Raw genomic sequence first — 16654 nt, 5'->3', positions numbered from 1 at the left:
TGTGAGACCGATCGGCTGTCTCCGTGCCAAGGGCTTGTTCGAGAGAACTATTCAGGGCCATAGAATATTACCTACATAGAAAAGTGGAATATATTCTCTGTTTATGAAACTAGTTCTTGGTTCTTACAGTTGGATGGTCAAACTAATACCAGTGATGCCAAAATATTAAATCATGTGTGAACTTGTAGTTTTGCTCTGTTATTCCCCTCGTAATTGTTTCCCTACTGAATACTGAATATGTTCTGTGCTTTCAGGTATAGAGCATTTTGTAGCCAGGCACATTGTGTGCCAACATGTCTGACTCGGGCACACCGTCATCGTCATTACGTCGTGCTGTGCCAAGTGATGAAGCGAGTAATGCTTTGGATCACAATCAGAGGTTGATATTCCCCGATTCCGATCTGAATGAACTTGAAGAGTGCACCGAGACAGACAAGCCGTCTGATGGTGAGTCGGCCATCAATTGTGCAAATGGCTTTAGCAATTATAACAAATGTCCCAGCCTCGTCTACAACTTTGAACCCACTTTGCTTTTAACATCTGATTCATTTTATTAGAAATACAGAGAGATGCAGTGCCTTCACAAAGTATTCACACCCTTGACTGTTTTCACATTTTGTTCTGTTACAGCCTGAATTTAAAATGGATTTAATTGACATTTTTAGTCATTGATCTGCACATAATACCCCATAATGTCAAAGTGGAATTATATTTTTTAGAAATTTTTACAAAATAATTAAATATGAAAAGCTGAAATGTCTTGAGTCAATAGGTATTCAACTTCTTGCTATGACACTCCAAATTGAGCTCAGGTGCATCTAATTTATTTTGATCATCCTTGAGATGTCTCAACAACCTGATTGGAGTCCACCTGTGGCCATTTCAATTGATTGGACATGATTTAGAAAGAAACACGCTTTTCTATATTCATGAGGTCCCACAGTTCATAGTGCAATAGTGCATGTCAGAGCAGAAACTCTACCATGGAGTCCAAGGAACTGTCCATAGAACTCCGAGATAGAATTGTGAGAATGCTTAGATTTTGGGAAGGGTATAAAACAATTTATAGAGTGTTGAAAGTTCGAAGAGCACAGTGAGCTCCATTATTAGGAAATGGAAAGAATACGTAACTACCCAGACTCTTCCGAGAGCTGGCCGTCTGACCAAGCTGAGCAACCGGGCAAGAAGGACCTTGGTTAACGAGGTGACCGATAACCCAATGACCACTGACAGAGTTACAGAGCTTCTTAGTTGAGATGGGAGAACCTGCCGGAAGGACAACAGTTTCTGAAGCCCTTCACAAATCTAGGTTTTATGTGAGAGTGGCCAGACGGAAGTCTCTCCTGAGAAAAAGGCACATGACAGCACACCGGATTTTGCAAAAAGACAGGTGAAAGATTCAGATCATGAGGCAAAATATTTTGTCGTCTGATGAGATTAAAATTTAACTATTTGGCCTGATTACAAAGCACTAAATCTGGTGGAAACTGACCACAGCTCATCACCTATCTATATAATAATAGCGTAAGGACTCGACTTTGTTATCCCTTTTACGCCGCACCCAGTGACCCGATGCCCACGGCACTAATGTATTTACGATCTACGAACCGCGCTCTTTGTTTATCACGTACAACCATACTCGAAAAATCTGAATTAGCCGACATTGGGGCCCAAAAGCATCCGATTAACTGCCGATACGACGCCATCTTACAACGCCATCGTATTGGCGTCTGCTGGGCGAAGACGAAGCAAGCCGTCCGCTGATTGGACAGGCGAAGGCGAAAGCAAGCCGTCCACTGAGTGGACAATCCAGAGCATGCAATTTGTGCCGGTGTCGGCGATCGTTGTTCATATATGCACTCTTCATTCTCATCTTTCTTCCTAACTCTTACTCGGACAAGCAAATCCCCTATGCCATCCATAATGGTACACTCTATCCATACACCACATCCTCCCTTCCGTGGATGTTCCGCGGGTTTCGGCTAGTGTAACACTATCGCTACTGTGCAGTTTCGTGGTGGCAGCATTATGCTATGGGGATGCTTTTCAGCGCAGGGATTGGGAGACATGTAAGGATAGAGGGAACAAGGAATTGAGCCAAATACAGGCAAATCCTTGAGGCGAACCTGCTTCAGAGTGCAAAAGACCTTAGACTGCGGCAAAGATTTACGTTCCAGCAGACAATGACCCCAAGCATACAGCCAAAGCAACAATGGAATGGCTTCAGAACAAGAACGTGAAAGTCCTTGAGTGGCCCAGCCCCATCCATCTTGCCAACCATCCAACCCCATCCAACCTGCTTACTCATCCAAATGCTCCCCATCCAACTTGACAGAGCTTGATCAAATCTGCGAGAAAGAATGGGAGAAACTCCCCAAATCCAGATGTGCAAAGGTGATACAGACATGCCCAAGAATACACGAAGCTGTAATCACTGTTAAAGATGCTTCACCGAAGTATTGACTCAGGTGGTTGAATACTTGTGTAAATTAGATACTTCTGTATTTCATTTTAAATGAATTTGTGAAAAATTCAAAAAAAAGAAATTTAACTTAGACATTATGGGGTTATTATGTGTATATCCAGTGACAAAAACACTCTCAAATTTAATCCATTTTAAATTCAGGCTGTAACACAAGAAAATGTAAAAAAAAGTCAATGTGTGTGAAAGCTTTATGAAGGCACTGTACTTCTTTATAGTTCTCCTCATTTCATTTCCCCTGAAAGAAATCCTTAGTTTTAATTAATTTGTTCTAACATATATTGTGCTTCTCTTCTTAAGGTTCTACAGAAATTCCATTCACACGAATTTATGATCTAATACCAAACAAGCACGAGGCCAGCAATTGCTTCATCTCAGGCACTGGCTTTTCTGTGGAGGTCACCGATGTTGAACGTTTTGGGTCTTCTAGAAGGGTGAGAAAGGCACAAGGAAGTGTGTGTGTGTGTGTGTGTGCGTGTGTGTGTGTGTGTGTGTGTGTGTGTGTGTGTGTGTGTGTGTGTGTGTGTGTGTGTGTGTGTGTGTGTGTGTGTGTGTAAAAATGCATGCTTTTAAAAAAAATTTTGTTGCCAAATTAATTTTGGCTTGAGGCATTTCACCTGGATCACATTTTGCACCATTTCCCAGCCATTGATTCCGACGGGGTTGCCATTGTCTTCACAGTGTGGCTGGGATTTGAACCCGAAATCACTAGATTATAGCACACAATCTGAGCCATTCTTTCCTTAGACCTGCAATCAAGGTGGAATGCATTAGGGGTTATACCTCTTCCAACCCTAAACCTACCTACCCCTCACTCCTAAGCCAACCCAGAGCCTTGTAAAAAAAAAAAAATTATATATAACATTGAGGTTCGTGGAGTCGCAAAATAACAGAGGGTAAGAAGGCAACAAACTGACAGGGGAGTGGTGGGGCCACTTGGACACAATAAGCAAGGGAATTGATGAACAGGAAAAGAGGAGACCTCTAAAGGTGAAGCGTTGCAGTAACCTGCAGTTAATAGGTTTGCGTTAAGTTTGGTTGGGTTATTCGGGGCAGAGAGGACAATGGTTAAGGGATTGGGGACACCATGAGCTGTTGGTCCACCACCTGCTTGAAGTCCTAGGAGGGTTTTCTGCAGGCATTGTTTTATGTATCTTCAGAACGCTAATAATTTTTGGCCTGTTAGATGTTGTCCAATAATTTGGTAATGGCAATGCCATGGCATGTGGTTTCAGTCAACGTTTTCAGTCTCACTTTGCGAAACTGCATTAGGTATTATGTATCATTGTTAAAAACTTCATAATTTTAATTGCCCAAAGTCCTACTTTCATTGCCTAACATACAATATATTTTTCTAGTTGAAGTCACCACTGTCAATAAGTTAAGAATGATATACATTTGCAGTACCTTTTGATGCTGGCAGCATGGCGTCTAAGCTGTTAAGCCTGGGTTTGAATCTCGACCCAGTTATAAACTGTCATCCCAGTGTTTCACAGGCAGGGTGATTCATCAGTGTGCGTGCCGTTGGTGGATGTTAAAGATCCTTCGTGAAGAGTCGGCGAGCTATCGCTGGCACCACGAACAAATTACAAATTCCAGCCCTAACCAGCAGAGGCCACATTGCATCATGACACAGCCACACCCTCAGTCAATGATGCTACCCCATAGCCTTGTTCTGCAAACGAACCAGGAAGAAGAAGTATATTCTGATTAAAGTACTGTATTTTATTTTTGATGGGCACACACCTGTTGGTAAAGAGCTTGCAATCAGCCTTAATCATACTAAATAACTCCACATATTCAGTTATTTTCATATTGACTGAGTATTCATTACACTTTAATAATACCTGGCTGGTGAATATTGTGTACTCAGTGTCAGCAATGTCTTGGGCTTGACTGCATTTTCTACTTCAAACGTTCCTCAAGGAATCACTACCAGGACTTGCGCACACTTTGATAATGTTTAAGAAACAGATTGAGAAACTAGAACGACACTTGATATAGAGCACATACCTCCACCTGGCTGAACAGTTTACGTTTTGTGTCCCACTGATAGGCCAGATCTGGATTCGGACCTCAACCAACTCACCCAACCCATCCACCAAATGTTGTCATAATCTGTCCACAACTTTTTTGAAATATCATGCTATATATCGTTTTTGGCCCCATCTCTCAATGGTAAAGAATCATTTAAAACATTTTTTTAAAATCTTGTATCCGAATGCGGATCTTCACCAAAATCGAATCAATTATTCCTCGTCACACACCCAACCTGTCCACCAAGTTTCATCCAAATCCGTGCACAACCCTTTGAGATATCGTGCTATATATCGTTTTTGGCCCCATCTCTCAATGGTTGTTGCTGTTTCATAGGCAGCCTGTGGCTACTGGCTGCATCATTGTCTGGAAGTGCGACTGTGCTGTTGATGCAGTGCCCCTGTTACCAATCAGCTGGTACTCATTTTGCCGACCTCAGAAGGATGACAGGCTGAGTCAACCCACCTGGTGTTATTTCAACGGCACAACAGGGGCTCAAGACCTTAAGATCTTAATGCAGCCACCTTAACTGTTAAGCCAACACCGGGATTTCTCTCAATGGTGAAGACTCACTTAAAGAATTCTCGGAGCCGGATCCGGATCGTCACCAAAATCGAATCGATTCGTCCTCGTCACACTCAACCTGTCAACCAAGTTTTTGCGGAATCCATTTAACTTTTTAAGGTATCCTGCTCACAGACAAACAGATGAAAAACCACTCTTGGAGTGACACTTGGCAAAACAAAACAAAGTAGAATGGCACTGGGTAGAGCAATATAGAGCATCCTTTTGACCTAAAAAATATTTAGTGATTGAATTCAGTGACCTGATGTGCAAATCGTCTTCAAAGTTTAGGTTAATCGGATGAAGATTGACAATTTTAGAAATTTGGTCTATGTTGACCTTTTGGCCTATGTTGACCTCAAAAATAGTTGGTGGTTGGTTTCACTAATCTGATATGAAAATCCTTTTTCAAATTTCAAGTCAATCGGATGAAAATTGAAGATTTTAGAAATTTGAAAAAATTGGTTGACCTTTGGCCTATATTGACCTGATGACTTATGTTGATCAAAAAAATAGTTGGTGGTTGATTTCAGTTAGCTGATATGAAAATCCTATTCAAATTTCAAGTGAATCGGTTGAAAATTGAGGATTTTAGAAATTCGAAATTGTTGTTTACCTTTGGCCTATGTTAACTTTTTGGCTTATGCTGATCTTAAAAATAGTTGGTGTTTGAATTCAGTTAGCTGATGTGAAAATCCTATTCGAATTTCAAGTCAATCGGATGAAAATTGAGGATTTTAGAAATTTGAAATAAGTGGTTGATCTTTGGCCTATGTTGACCTTATGGCCGACGTTGATCTCAAAAATAGTTGGTGGTTGAATTCAGTTAGCTGATATGACGATCCTTTTCAAATTTCAAGTCAATCGGATGAAAATTGAGGATTTTAGAAATTTGAAAAAAGAGAGGTTGACCTTTGGCCTATGTTGACCTTTTGGCCTATACTGATCTTGGAAATAGTTGGTGGTTGGTTTCACTAATCTGATATGAAAATCCTTTTTCAAATTTCAAGTCAATCGGATGAAAATTGAAGATTTTAGAAATTTGAAAAAAGAGAGGTTGACCTTTGGCCTATGTTGACCTTTTGGCCTATACTGATCTCGGAAATAGTTGGTGGTTGAATTCAGTTCGCTGATATGAAAATCCTATTCGAATTTCAAGTCAATCGGATGAAAATTGAGGATTTTAGAAATTTGAAATAAGTGGTTGATCTTTGGCCTATGTTGACCTTATGGCCGACGTTGATCTCAAAAATAGTTGGTGGTTGAATTCAGTTAGCTGATATGACGATCCTTTTCAAATTTCAAGTCAATCGGATGAAAATTGAGGATTTTAGAAATTTGAAAAAAGAGAGGTTGACCTTTGGCCTATGTTGACCTTTTGGCCTATACTGATCTTGGAAATAGTTGGTGGTTGAATTCAGTTAGCTGATATGAAAATCCTATTCAAATTTCAAGTCAATCGGATGAAAATTGAGGATTTTAGAAATTTGAAAAAAGAGAGGTTGACCTTTGGCCTATGTTGACCTTTTGGCCTATACTGATCTCGGAAATAGTTGGTGGTTGAATTCAGTTAGCTGATATGAAAATCCTATTCAAATTTCAAGTCAATCGGATGAAAATTGAGGATTTTAGAAATTTGAAAAAAGAGAGGTTGATCTTTGGCCTATGTTGACCTTTTGGCCTATACTGATCTCGGAAATAGTTGGTGGTTGAATTCAGTTGGCTGATATGAAAATCCTATTCAAATTTCAAGTCAATCGGATGAAAATTGAGGATTTTAGAAATTTTAAAAAAGTGGTTGACCTTTGGCCTATGTTGCCCTTTTGACCTTTTGACCTCAAAAATATATAGGATTTTGTCGGACCACGAACTCTAACATTTGGTGAAGTTTCGTGAAGATCGGTTTCAAATTGTGACCTGTAGGCAAGGATAAGTGAGCAGACAGACAAACACACAAACAAACACACAAACCGGAGTGAGCAACATACTTGCAAAAAATTTTTTACTTTTTTTTGCCAAGTAACAAACAGACAGACAGACAGACAGACAGGGGTGAAAATATAACCTCCATCCACCTTCGGTGGCAGAAGTAATTATTTAGTACAAGACTCACCTGCCCCTCCTTTTGGCTGCTCATGATTGTATGGTATTCGCTAATCACAAATGTGAGAAGAACCACGAATGCAAAATGCATCAAAGGTAGCAAATTACTTATTGCTTTGCTTGGGGTTTTAGATTTTTCGATCCCTGCACTATATCAGCAAATGAATTGGTTAATTGTTCAGGATACAACCAGTGTCAGTAATTATTGTTGAGAGTAGGTACAAGGATTTAGTAACCACATGTGGAAGTCTGATCCAGGTAATAAGGCTTTGTGTGACGTAGACTACATCTGTACTCTTGGATCAAGGAGGTGGTGCAGTTGCTGACAATGCACCGATGTTGTGCCATTTTGTGGTTTGTGAATGTAATACTGTTTGAAGAAAATAATCTAATACCTTTCACAATGTCCTTAATATTCTCTTTCTGCCTAACAGCAGGAAACACTTTTAGCTTTTTGTTATTTTGACACAAATCCAACCCAGCTCTGCCAGGAGAGTTGTTTGGGAGGCTTATCTCCATACCATGACAAAGTGTCAAGTGGCTTTTATGGCAGAAGGTGGGTGAGGTACTATAAAGGAACCCACTCTTAGACATCAGTTATCTACTTATCACTGAAACACAATGGGATATAATTATAGCCTGAGTGTCCTTGATGTTTGGATATTTATTAATTGCTCCTACACATGGAAATTATGAATGCCATTTCACAGAACAGTGCGGTGGAAGATATTACAGGATCTTGCTGCTTCTCGGGCGCTTAGCAATGCATAATTTCTCATTACCCATGCGTGTAGCGCAAAGCGGGGCTAAGCAATTGCCGAGCTGTCAACCCGAAATCGCATAACCGGGTTTGTAACCGCAGGCCCCGGTCAGGTGCCGAGTGAAACCCTGGTTGGGGGTGGGGGCGCAGGCCCTGGTGGAGAACTCTGGTGGCTATAAATCTTATTAGTGTCAAAGCAGAAGGAATAATTTTTGTTTCACAATTCGACTGAACTCCTCAAACTAATAATGCTCACTCAGTATAAATAAATAAATAAATAAATAAAACCCACCGTTTAGAGGCCATTTTTCCCCGCAAAGCAGGGGTTGGCCTTTTCGGGGACCGTGGTAGTTGTTGTTTTTTTGGTCCCCTTTTTGAAGCAATGTTTTACGGCCGGATGCCCTTCCTGACGCCAACCCTTTTTGCCGCCTTCAACGACAAACAGGGAATTACCAGTGAACTGGTACTCAATTAGCCGACCTCGGAAGGATGACAGGCTGAGTCAACCCCCCTGGCGTTAATTCAGCGATCGACCGGGATTTGAACCCAGGATCCTAGGATCCTAAGCCAGCACCCTAGCCGCTAGCCCAACACCAGGGATGTCAACCGATGCCGAGCTGTCAACCCGAAATCGCATAACCGGGTTTGTAACCGCAGGCCCCGGTCAGGTGCCGAGTGAAACCCTGGTTGGGGGTGGGGGCGCAGGCCCTGGTGGAGAACTCTGGTGGCTATAAATCTTATTAGTGTCAAAGCAGAAGGAAGAATTTTTGTTTCACAATTCGACTGAACTCCTCAAACTAATAATGCTCACTCAGTATTCCAAACATATATTCAGATATGTACTTCCAGACATGTTTTTACAGTGAAATTAAGTGTTTCCAGTCTAAAATCATAAAACAATTTCACCAAAATGACAAGAATCCACATTTACAATGGTCATGTTCAACAAAATTCCGTTTTTCAGTCATGATTCTGAATTATATCACTAAAAGAGAATCAGTCACTTATTGTGGAGTTTGTTGTATTCCTTTGAGGAGGTCTTTGCTTTGGTCAACATTTCCTGGGAGGATTCCCACTTGTAACAAGGAATCACCGACTCTGGGGTAGCCATTTTTATGGTCAGAAATGCGGTAAGGGCCTCATTTTTATGGTCAGAAATGAGGTAAGGGCCTCATTTTATGGTCAGAAATGAGGTAAGGGCCTCATTTAAGGACCTCATTTTTATGGTCAGAAATGAGGTATGGGCCTCATTTTTATGGTCAGAAATGAGGTAAGGGCCTCATTTTAAGGACCTCATTTTTATGGTCAGAAATGAGGTGAGGGCCTCATTTAAGGATCTCATTTTTATGGTCAGAAATGAGGTAAGGGCCTCATTTTCATGGTCAGAAATGAGGTAAGGGCCTCATTTTTATGGTCAGAAATCAGGTAAGGGCCTCATTTTTATGGTCAGAAATGAGCTAAGGGCCTCATTTTTATGGTCAGAAATGAGGTAAGGGCTTCATTTAAGGACCTCATTTTTATGGTCAGAAATGAGGTAAGGGCCTCATTTTCATGGTCAGAAATTAGGTAAGGGCCTCATTTTTATGGTCAGAAATGAGCTAAGGGCCTCATTTTTATCGTCAGAAATGAGGTAAGGGCCTCATTTTTATGGTCAGAAATGAGGTAAGGGCCTCATATTTATGGTCAGAAATGAGGTAAGGGCCTCATTTTTATGGTCAGAAATGAGGTAAGGTAACCATCCAAGGACAGACATTTTCTGAAGTTGGTTTTGTTTTTTTCTGGCCATGCTGAACACTTTCTTCCTCAGCATTCGATTGGTGGATATCAACAACCAGTTTTGCCACCTGCTCAAGTTCTGCAAATCTTGGTTTGCCACCAGTAAGCTAGCAAGTTGCAAGATGTCCCCAAATCTTGTCCATCCTGTGTGTAACATCACCATCATTCAGCTTAATGACTACATCAGTCCATACCTCGTGAGGACTATATCTGCTCATCCAAGAGCTGGTATTCCATGAACTGCTCCTGTAGTAAGTAGATCCACATGATGGGTAGACTGGTAGGGTAGGAAGTGGGAATGTCTCTTCACAAAAATAGGACATCCTCAAATATAGATGACTCTCTTGTCACAAAACTGACAAACCTTGCATGTTTCAGCATGTCGTGATCATCATTCCATGGAAGCTTCTTAATTGCTTCTGTGGCAGTGCTGGTGTCGAACTTTCTCACACCTTTGAATAAGGTGTTCCACTGCTGTGGAGATATGGTCTCCTCTTCGTCAAGTTTGGCAAGTTTTTCGCTTCTAGTTTGACCTGTTGATAATAAACTATATTCCAGTTTATTGCCGTCTGGTGTGAAGTCCTCATCTGTCACAACTGCAACCCATTTGTTATTGTCTCAATCCTAACAAACTTTCCATACAGCTTCTTCATGAATGACACCATTTCTGGGGTACACATGTCCTCTCTTGGAAAAAAAAAAAATTCAAACGTGAGATTTCATTATTTGCGGGTGAGAGCGTGACCTGAGTTTAAAAAGTCCGCCAAGTCTAACGCCAAATGCGTGAGAGTTGACAGGTAAGTAATTGGTTCACTCTGTCTGCCTATCAGTCAATTTCTATGATTGAGGAACGACTTAATTCCAATCGAATTTTATATTTTGAACATTATAGAACATGAATTGGAACATTAACCTGCAGTTTATCATTACAGTACTTTGGCTGTGAATTTGTAAAATTATTCAGAATTGAAATTGAAATTTGAAATTGAATTTTTGAAATAAATTGAAATTGAAAAACGTGCTGAATGGAGAAGGTGGATCAGACTCGGCAACGGTTGCCAGAGTGAGATGTGCATGGAAGAAGTTTCGGGAACTGAGTGGCGTGCTGATGAGGAGGGGAGTGTCGTTGAAGCTGAAGGGAAAGGTGTATGCTGCATGTGTGAGAAGTGTTATGATTTATGGGAGCGAGACATGGGTAATGAACGTAGAGCAGCAACGAAGGCTGGAAAGGGTGGAAATGCGAATGGTTCGGTGGATATGCGGAGTATCGTTGAGAGAGAGGAAGACAAATGATGAATTGCGAAAGCTGATGGGAATAGAGCCTGTGATTGATGCTGTGAAGAGGAACAGGCTGAGATGGTTTGGTCATGTGTTGAGGAAGGATGAAAATGACTGGTTGAGAAGAGTGATGGAAATGAATGTAGAAGGAAGTAGAGGATGGGGACGACCGAGAAAGACTTGGCTAAAGATGGTGGAAGAGGAAATGCGGCAAGGGGGTTAACAAGGGGAGATGCAGAAAATAGGGCAAGATGGAGAAGATTGTCATGGGGACCGCAAGGCTAACCCCTGCTCTAGCAGGGAAAATGGCGTTAAAATGCCTGTTGTTTGTTGTTGTATTCAGAATCTCGTCCCGAGTGTGCATACGCATTATTGCTTCAGTCCGTTTGGCAGTCAAACTAAATTGAAACTCATTACAAACAGAAAACTTGCTGTTTTAGGGATGTCATAAAGGACACAAACAACAGGCATGAATAACTAATGCAACATGTTAAATTAGGTGGTGTAAAATAGGCTGCACGCATCAATGGCGGTAAGCTTCCGATTCAATGTTTTGTTTTTTCTACAGATTTTTTTATTTTTATTTTATTTCAATTGACATATATTTGAACACAGCAGAACACAAATCGCCTCGTTTGCACTTCCAAAAATCTTCATTTTTGCAGCACTTGAGCCAAAATTGTGCACTGTCTCGACCAATCAAATTTGCAGCACACTCGGCAGCCTAACCGAGATTCATACAAAATGGCGGTGCCTGGCGATGAAACGATAAAGCTAACTTCGTCCAAAAGATTAGTTTGTTCAGGGCATCTTTTTCTCAAAGATCGGTCTTTTTGAATGAATACAAAAGTTAATTGGTTTAATGGATTTTGCCTGAGCTAGATGAATGTTGGACTCAGGCATAGATTTATTTGGAGAGAAGTTAATGCACTGCCAGGTTGTTTTTGATTTCTTTGTCATTTCTTTGGAAGTTTGCTTTAAAACCATAAATTATTTGTCAGCCATTGTAAGAATTGGATTAATCACCAAATTGAAAAAGAAGAGAAAGAAGCAAAAATTAAGAATGTCTTTGTGACTTCTGATTTTGTAACTGCTTTGAATATTCACCTGTTGTACCCAAACTTTATATATTTGATAAATAAATGCCTGAATGAATATGTCTCAAACTCCAACCTTATAAAAAAAATTGTATTCCAGAAAAATGTCATGAGCAAGTTTTGTGACTTCTTTAAATTGTGTACACGACATGACATTTTTAGAGGCATCCCTAAGATTTGATCAGACACCTATTACATCACCTCGTAAGGCTGTGAGGATTAGTGTGTTTGAGTTTTTGGACAATACATCGACTCAAATGACCAACATGTTGACATTTCCTTTGATGTATCAATGATGAGATATAAAATCTCCGTTTGGGTGTGCAATGTTTATCCCTTTAACCCCTTGTGCAGGCCAACCAGGCCAACCAGGCCAGTTGGTGTCCCAATCTGAACCCATAGCTTTGCAGCTGTGTTTCAGCTTCAATAATTGTGGAGGATGCTTTGCCAGCACATTATGTAATTAACTTTGTGATGCCAAGTTCAATTGTGTACTGTATATAGGGTGGGGCTATTTACATAAGAGGAGATTATGGTGGAGACTTAGCATTTGAAGGCATAAACGATAATTATATTGATAGCAATTGACACATTTGTATGAAATATAAACGTAAATCTTCATTTTGGAAACTACAATTCCCTTTCAGAACTTGATATCGGGCAACTTTATGCATCAATTGAGATGTTATGCTCTGGTGAGCACTATTGGAAAGTAAAATGTGCTGCTAATGTTTACAGACAGAGAAGACGTGCCGATACACTGTGCAAATTAGTCATGGCCCGTTTGAGTGGTCCATCAAGCGTCGCTATAAACATTTCCAGCAGCTTCACCAGGAGCTCCAGCGTTATCGAGCCTTGCTTCATCTTCAAAGACCTGCTCGAAGGTGAGGGAGAGGGTTTGCTTTGTTTTAGGTTTCTTTTCTAAATACATTGTTTTCTCTGTTGCCATCTTTTTCACAAATTGATTTTCCATCGATGTTTTTTTTTTTCATTTCACTTTCATTTTTTTAAAATGTATTTTTATTCTGCTATTGTGTTTTTTTTGGTGTGGGGGGGGGGGGTGTGGGGGGAGGGAGGGGGGAGGGTGTGTGTGTGTGTGTGTGTGTGGGGGGGGGTGTATGTCGGGGGGATGCGTGTGTGTGTGTGTGTGTATGTGTGTGTGTATGTGGGGATGTGTGTGTGTATGTGGGGATGTATGTGTGTATGTGGGGATGTGTGTGTGTATGTGGGGATGTATGTGGGGATGTGTGTGTATGTGGGGATGTGTGTGTGTATGTGGGGATGTATGTGGGGGTGTGTGTGTGTGTGTGTGTGTGTGTGTGTGTGTGTGTGTGTGTGTGTGTGTGTGTGTGTGTGTGTGTGTGTGGGGGGGGGGGGGGAGGGGGATGTGGGGATGTGTTTTTGTATGTGGGGATGTGTGTGTGTGTGTGTGTGTGTGTGTGGGGGGGGGGGGGGATGTGTGTGTGTGTATGTGGGGATGTGTGTGTGTGTGGGGGGGGGGGGGGGAGGTGGTGGAGGTGTGTATATTAATGGTGTGTGTGTGGGGGGGGGGGGGGGGATGTGTGTGTGTGTATGTGGGGATGTGTGTGTGTGTGGGGGGGGGGGGGGAGGTGGTGGAGGTGTGTATATTAATGGTGTGTGTGTGTGTGTGTGTGTGTGTGTGTATGGGGATGTGCAGGTGTGTTTTGTATATGGGGTGTGTGTGTGTGTGTGTGTGTGTGTGTGTGTGTGTGTGTGTGTGTGTGTGTGTGTGTGTGTGTGTGTATGTGGGGATGTGTGTGTGTGTGGATATATATGTGTGTGTGTGTGTGTGTGTGTGGATATATATGTGTGTGTGTGTGTGTGTGTGTGTGTGTGTGTGTGTGTGTGCGTGTGTGTATGTGGGGATGTGTGTGTGTGTATGTGGGGATGTGTGTGTGTGTGTGTGTGTGTGTGTGTGTGTGTGTGTATGTGCTGATGTGTGTGTGTGTGTGTGTGTGTGTGTGTGTGTGTGTGTGTGTGTATGTGGATATGCGTGTGTGTGAGTTGGGGGGTGGGGGGCGGATGTGCGTGTGTGGGTGTGGGTGTGTATCGGGGTTGTATCGAAGGGGGGTTGTATGAAAGCGGGAAGGCGGAGTAAACCGGTCATCACTGCCAGCATTTATAAAGTGGCAGTTCTCGTTTAATTTTATTGTTATTATTTTTATCTAACCATCATTTCACTTATTTATTATATTTTTGCTTTGCATTCCTCTCTTGTATGATGCAAGTCATACCAAGTAATATAATTGAGACCTAAAGAAAAGGCCATTATCTCAATCACCTGGTTGGATAATCCTATTGTCCAAGTTGAGGAGCGGCTTGTGTGCTAATTGCGAATACCTAATGATCAATTAGCTTTGCTTTGATCATTTATTTCAGATTAATTGGAAAGAATAAACTTGTATGACATATGGCATGGATCCAGAGAAAATGATCTGGTGGTCGCTTAAGTGCACATGACCAAAAATTGAAGCTCGTTTTCACATGTTTTTAAAATATCGTTATGCACCTGCAGGTGGCAGGTTGCAGTGCTCAGTGGGCAGAGGTGATCTTAATAAGCCAAGCTTGAACGGCTGATCAGGTCGAGTGTATACCTGCTCTCTTAAGCTTCTAAATGGTTTGATAGAGGGCCGTATTCCAACATGGAAGCAAATGAGCAACACTACTTTGAATATACATAAACCTGCTTTTGGCATATAAAAACAGTCACGAAATGATGGAACAATAAATGACTAATTAAAATGATCTTGGCCAGTATAGGACAATCATTTCAATGGAAGGGAAGAAATAACATTGAATTGGGGTGGAATTTTTTATGGGGAGTTCGCCCGTCTCACAAGGCCTTAAGGCTACTCAAAGGTGGGGAATACAAATATATTGTGGGAAGGAGAATTACTGGGAAAGGTTGCATGTTGCTGGGAAACAGGATGTAGGAAGGGAATTCCAGACTTTGGCAGTGCGTGGGGAAAAACGGGAGGAATATCAAACTGTGTTGATCTTAGAGACACAGACAGTGTGGGTGTGTGCAGAGGCTGCCGAGCATGTATAGCACTTGTAAGTATGTAAGGAGGGACAAGTAGTGATAGGCCCTTGGAGCATCTTCTATTGTAGTTCCTGAAGAAGAGACACAGAGAGGCCACAGTGCATCGAACCGAGAGAGGTTCCAGAGATGATGCCAGATCATGGCCTACGAGGTTAACAGCTTGTTGTTGAATTCTGTCAAGACGGGACTGAAGATGGGGCGGAGCACACCCAGATGCGATTACAGTATTCCATGACTTGACATATGGTGGTCTTGTACAGTTGGAGCAAGGCCTTGGGAAGGAAGTATTGGCGAGCCCAATACAAGCAACCTAGTCAATGCGAGGCTCTTTTGGCAATGCCAGAAATGTACTTCTCCCAACCAAGGTAAGAAGTGATGTTCACACCAAGAAGACAATGCCATTAAGTTCTTGTAATGCTGTTTGGCCCATAACCAGGTTATGGAAAGAGGAGAATCTTGACCTGGACATGGATAGTAGGTGGGTCTTCTTTTGAATGATGCTGATGAACCAGTTTTTTCCCAGTTATTGTCATTCTCAACCTCTCAATTTGGAGTGATGCTGGCAGAGAGCCAGGATAAGTAGTGTATATAAGGTTGAGTCGTCAGCATAAATATGAAATGCCGTCGGGAGGGTCATTTGTGTAAAACAGAAACGAAGAAGGCCCCAACACAGAGCCCGGGGGACACCTGCGTTAATGAATAATTTAAAAGAGAAAATGGGCCTAATGGGAGGACTGAGAGCCAAAAAGAGCATGTTCAAGGGATTTTCATCACAATCAGCTGAAGCTGCCTCCAAAACCACTGTTGTGGAGACATCCAATAAAAACTTTTTATATGTATAATAATGAGGGAAAATGGAAGGGTGAGGGGACAGAGGGTAAAGAGGCAACAAACTGACAGTGGGGCAGTGGAACCCACATTTGGACACACAAATAAATGAGAGAAAATAAAAAGAAGAGATGAGGAAATGCAGTAGCATTGGATTAGCGTGCAAATAAGAGCATTGGATACGGTAGCATTAACGGAGAAAGGAAAGTTCATGGGTCTGGTTAGAGTCAATGATATAATTAATCCGTCGTGAAGAAAAGAGAATGTGACATTTTGGGCCTTACTTACCCTTTGTTGGAGCAAAAGAGAAAGGAAATGGGGTGGGAGTTGGTAAACGAAGACTTCCGCAAATGATGTCATCACTGACGAGCCGGGGATGTCGAACGCCGATTGGTCAGTCGTCTGCATGGCATGTGTAACGTATTGGTCAGGGGGAAATGTCATGAATGATGGAGGGGTTGTGGCAAGGTATGTTTGTGCCATGTCCTGTTTGCTTTGCAGGCCAAAAACCTTAGTTCTGCAACAAAATGTTGACCTTTAACCCTGGTAAAATTCCAAATACGACTTGTATGAAATTTTGCAACAGCATCCATAAAGAGGTTGCTTAACAGCACCTTTGTGCCAAATCTCATCTCAATCAATTCAGTTACAAGGGAATGGCAAGA

The 16654-nt window shown here is 41.7% G+C and overlaps 1 protein-coding gene across 1 annotated transcript in view; it reads left to right on the top strand.

Moving 5' to 3' along the window:
* Nucleotides 1-16654, top strand: part of LOC137413893 (phospholipase D1) — a 246702-nt gene that overhangs the window by 82223 nt on the left and 147825 nt on the right. Inside the window, exons 2-4 of the mRNA XM_078784018.1 lie at nucleotides 255-447; nucleotides 2783-2916; nucleotides 12836-12981. Coding sequence (XP_078640144.1) covers nucleotides 294-447; nucleotides 2783-2916; nucleotides 12836-12981 — 434 coding nt within the window. The 5' untranslated portion in view covers nucleotides 255-293. The remainder of the gene's footprint in view (nucleotides 1-254; nucleotides 448-2782; nucleotides 2917-12835; nucleotides 12982-16654) is intronic.

Source organism: Myxine glutinosa, chromosome 1, assembly GCF_964187855.1.
Source record: "Myxine glutinosa chromosome 1, kmMyxGlut1.1, whole genome shotgun sequence".
Classification (NCBI taxonomy): domain Eukaryota; kingdom Metazoa; phylum Chordata; class Myxini; order Myxiniformes; family Myxinidae; genus Myxine; species Myxine glutinosa.
This window is presented reverse-complemented; position numbering and strand designations above follow the sequence as displayed.